General features: G+C 36.2%; 1 protein-coding gene across 1 annotated transcript; it reads right to left on the bottom strand.

Annotated features, from left to right (window-relative positions):
* Positions 1-451: 451 nt before the first annotated feature.
* On the bottom strand, positions 452-3643 carry LOC114719286 (putative disease resistance RPP13-like protein 1). Its single transcript, XM_028904765.1, has one exon. The coding sequence runs from the start codon at positions 3641-3643 to the stop codon at positions 452-454; it is 3192 nt and encodes a 1063-aa protein (XP_028760598.1).
* Positions 3644-4978: the final 1335 nt, after the last annotated feature.

The following is a 4978-nucleotide window of genomic DNA, read 5'->3' as shown; positions in this document are numbered from 1 at the left end:
GAAGAAGGACCAAACTGAAGTAGATAACCACCAAGTAAGAGCAATATTGTTCATCTGTACTTTTGACAACTTTTCTACAGAAATGCCATCAGATGCTGAGGAAGACGAAGACAATGACTAAGATTAACAACACAAGGTGCTGCAGAGGGCTAAGAGAGAATATTATACGTGAGTGGATGGTGGAAGCTTCAAGCATGTGGTTCTGCGCACAAGATTTTAGGTGAGGATGAGATCAGATCCATTATATTTGGCTTAGCATTTCTGCACAAGGAGAAAAATAAAAGAATGAGATCGCATCATAATTAATCATGTAAAAAACTAGGGGGAAAAAAAAAGGATGCCTTTACATGAAAAAAAGTGAAAACTTAATAAATGAAACTGGATAATAGTATAATGTAAAAGAAGTATCTATAAGGGCTTTAGAAGCATACAGAACTCCTGGAACGAAGTTTTAGCTAATACAGAGCCAAGGGATGTGCGAAATTTTATGCCACTCTTGTCCATTCTTTTGGTACCGTTGTCTCAAAAATGGACAATTCCCATTAATAAATAAATGGGAAAGGGACCTCGATAAACTTTCCTCTGGCAAGCATTGGAGATTTGGGCAATTATAGAGTTGTAAGCATTGAAGAGATGTGAGAGGGAGAAAGCCACTGCTATTTAGTTTGACCAAATCTGAACACCCTTCAAATCTAAGAACTTTGAGATTGGGTGGCAGCAATCCCTCTTCTGGGAAAGACTCCACATTTTCAAAACTTCCACCAATAGAGAACTTTTGGAGAGAATGAAGTCTACTCAAGCCCCAGTTCATGCGAGAAGCAAAAAGTTTGGGACAATTATGGATTGAAATTTGGACAATGCTCAGAGGCAATCCTTTCTGAGGAACCAAGTGCAGCTGTGGGCAGCAAAACAGTGATAGAGAATGGACATAAGGAAGGAGTGTACGCATGTCTTCATGAAGTGACTTCAGATGGGTCAAGCCAGAAAGATGGATGGATTCAAGTTTAGGAGTAGAGAATGCTTTGGTAGGGAATGATTCAAGCTCCAAATCTCCACATTGTTCAATCTCTAGCTTTTCTAAACATGGCAGGTCTGGAGGAAGTGACCTTCTTAACCTGGGACAATATCTTATAACAATCTCTTTAAGGCAGGGGAAGCATTCACCTTCAAAATGCATCCATTCTTCCCATTCCATCATTTCAGCAATAAACAAATTTACAAGAGATGGGAATGGAGCCCATGACAAATTATTATTCCCATAAAACTCTAACCCAATCTTCTTTATTCCCTCTAATTTAGAAATATGAACCGACTTGAGAGAGGGTAGTTGCCCAAGTGATGGCAAACAAAAACAATATTCACATGCCCGCAACACAAGAGATACTAAATTAGGCAAATAAGGAGCATCAAACCAATCTGGAAATCTTGTGCCACCATAGTTTCTAATAGTGAGCTCTTTCAAGTTCACATGAGGCTGGAGACCTTCCAAGGTGAATCTTTCATTCTGTGAATCCTCATTGTTTCCACTCCATTGCAGTCCCAATTTATATAAGTACTTCTTATCCTTCATACAGGCCTCCCTAGCAACTATTGGATCATTGACATTTTCTAATTTTGAGACCTCAATACTGCCTCGAAGATAAATGAGTTTCCCTAACTCCTTCAAATTAGACCAATTGTGTCTTCCCACATAAAAACCAGTCAATATTTGAAGATGTTTTAACCTTCCCATGTTGTTTGGCATCTCCCTTATACTACTCCAACTTATATCAAGGTGACAAAGATTGATAAGGTTGTGCAAATCCGGTGGCAACTCAACCAAAGATTGACACGCCTGCAATTTCAATGTTTGCAAATTAGGCAGTTTACAGGGTGAATCGGGTAACTTGCTGATCATAGCTTTAGAAAGGTCTAGATAATGCAGATTCACCAACTTGTCCAATTCCGGAGGTAACTCAACAAGCTGAGTGCACCCACACAATTTCAAAGTTTGCAAATTGTACATTTTACAAATTGAATCTGGTACTTGATCAAATCTGGTGTCAGAAAGGTCTAAATAACGGAGGTGCTTTGAGTTGTTCATGCCAACACTTAATTTAGTAATAGTTTTAATGCTTCTCAAACTCAAAATTCTCAAGTGCTTAAATTTGGATAATATTTCACCTTCATCCTTACCCTCCTTAACGGAGAATGGTACTCGTTTTAATGACACGAAACATCGTAATTGTTTACACTCATGAAAAGGCTCTAGTAATATTTCACTGCTATCACATGAAGCTGAGTATGAACAGTAGCGAACATTCTTATGAATGTTTTGCACGTTACCATCCTCAATCCTTAAACAAAACTCTCCAGATATTGATTTAGCAAGATCATTTACGAGATCATGCATGATATACCTATTATGCGTTGTTGACTTTTGGAGAAATGACCTTGATTCTAGTTCAGCCAAGATTTGACTTCCCATTTCTTCCACATTTTTATTTCCTTGATGGCAATGCAACAAATCTTCGGCCATCCACATGAGGATTAGAGAGTCCTTCTCAATTTGATAGTCTTTTGGAAATATAGAACAAAATGCAAAACACCGTTTTAAATAAGAAGGAAGGTAATGGTAGCTTAATCTTAAAGCTGGCATTATATCACTCTCATCATCTGACAACTGCCATATCTCCCAATTAAGGATTTCATTCCATTGTTTCTCTGATGATTTCGTGTGCAAGAGCCCACCCAATGTTTTTACGGCTAAAGGCAACCCTTTGCACTTGTGGACAATCTTTTTACCTATTGACTCAAGGTCTGTCCTCATGCTGTCATCCTTATTTCTAAATGCATATTCTGCAAATAATTCCCAACCATCTTCTTCATTTAACAAGGCCAGGCGGTACACTCTACTAAAGCAGACAACTAACGCTACTTTTTCACTACGCGTTGTAACAATGATCTTACTTCCTAATGTCCCATAGAAAAAAGGAACTTGCAGAGCTTCCCAATCAGATTGGCGCTCATTCCAAATATCATCAAGAACTAGACAAAATTTCCTCCCCACCAATTTCTCCTTCAATTTCAGCTGAAGCTGATTTAGGTCTTCATATCCAGTTATGAAACATCCAAGTGCGGAAAGTATTGTTTTTGTGATTCTAACAACATCAAATTCTTCTGAAATACATACCCAAGCTTTGAGTTGGAACTGATCCTCTTTCCTTACATCGTTGTACACTAGCTGAGTAAGAGTGGTCTTACCCAGTCCACCCATACCCACTACAGAAATCACAGATAGTGGGTTCATACTCAGATCCTCATCAAGTAAAAGCTCAATTATTTTTTCTCTGTCACTATCTCTACCATATATACTGGACTCACCAACCACCAAAGATGTGGTTGGCAGTCTGGCGGATAGTTTAACACCAACTCTAGCTTGACTACCAATACCAGAGCCTTTCTTCAATCCCAGAGCATCCTTTTGTTTTGCAAGGAACTCCAGTTCATCAAGCACTTCCTGGATTCTTTCTTCGATGTGTTTTTCAAATTGATTAACAAAAGAAGTAAAGATGCCTCGTACCTTGCTGGTAGCAGATTGATTCTCAGTTTCAATCTGCAACCTGGTTGCCTCAGTAGCAATCTCATCTAAGAGGTCATCCATGACATACACCGAATGTTTGAGCTCGTGAAGCCACTTGTTCACATTTGGGATTGTGTACTACCTTGCTTCTTTATCATCAAGCACTTGATTCACAGAAATGAGGGTGATGTGAAGCTTCTTAAGCAAGCTATCTTCGAGGTTTCTTGATCGAAAGTGGTGGGTGATGTCAGAAGAAGCCAGCCTTTGAAAAGTGACTTGAAGAGCAGCAGAGAGAAATGCTCCACCCACAATTTCAGCAGCCATGTTTCTTGCATACGATCAGAGGAGAGGAGGTGGAGTGAGAGACAAAATCTCATATCTTGTAATAACGAGTGCACTGCGAAGTCAGCAAAACTTTATTGATTTGCTCGGGATGATATTGTTGGGTTGAGATATATTTCCTAGTCCTATTTATAAGTTACTTACAACATGTTTTACATAAACTAAAAAAAACTTTAAATTTCATTAATTCTTATTTAAAATTTAAAAACTTTTTAATTTTATCTTTATTTAATATACACTATACCTCATATAAACATAGTCAACATAATAATAAATGAAAGGTAAAATTGTACATTCATACAAAAAGTTTTTCTCACTATCCTATAAATAGGACTAAAAAATATCCTTTCTTTCTGCCCTATAAATAGGACAAGAAGAGTAAGCATTATCATCTTTCAAAACAAGTACACAAATAAATTTCGAAGATTGACCTAAATATGTCAATCATTTATCAGTTATTAAAACAAAATAAGATTACCGGCACAAAAAATATGATTGCAAAATTAAATTTAGGGAAAATGACTAGTACTAAATCTCAGAAACCATAGTCCATAGCTCCATCGGCAAGCGGGTTACAGTTGCTATTAAAATTAAGATTCAGCCATTAAAGTTGTTATCAAAGGATGCAAAATAACATATATGTTAACTAATTTGAATTCATACAATTCACAAATTTTATATAGGTATTGAGTACATTTATTAATTATTAACGATTTTTATTTAGTAAGTAACAAGACTACTCTTTCAACTTATTCACAATTTTTTTCTGGGTATTAACTGGTTGGCCAAAAAAAAGAAAATAAAATATAAGTGTTGAGTGTATTTCATTGGTTATTAATAACTTTTGTTTAACAAGTAATAAGGTGTTCTAAACAAAAGTTACTAAAAGAAAGAGTAACATTGTTATTTGCTAAATAAAAAATTGTTAATAACTAATGATGTAGTTAACACCTATGCAAAAATTATGAATGAAATGAAAGAGTGGCATTGTTATTTGCTAAATAAAAGTTATTAATAGTTAATAAAATATAATTAATATCTATATAGAAGCTGCGAATAACATATACTCAAAGT

This window comes from Neltuma alba, unplaced genomic scaffold (assembly GCF_004799145.2).
Source record: "Neltuma alba isolate B1F8T4 unplaced genomic scaffold, ASM479914v2 tig00011902_pilon, whole genome shotgun sequence".
In the NCBI taxonomy this organism is placed as follows: Eukaryota; Viridiplantae; Streptophyta; class Magnoliopsida; order Fabales; family Fabaceae; genus Neltuma; species Neltuma alba.
The sequence above is the reverse complement of the archived record's forward strand: the minus strand, read 5'-3'. Positions and strand labels throughout refer to the sequence as shown.

What these genes read in the sequence shown, in the direction of transcription:
- LOC114719286 (XM_028904765.1), bottom strand. Translation starts at nt 3,643, where the DNA reads ATGGATGACCTCTTAGATGAGATTGCTACTGAGGCAACCAGGTTGCAG.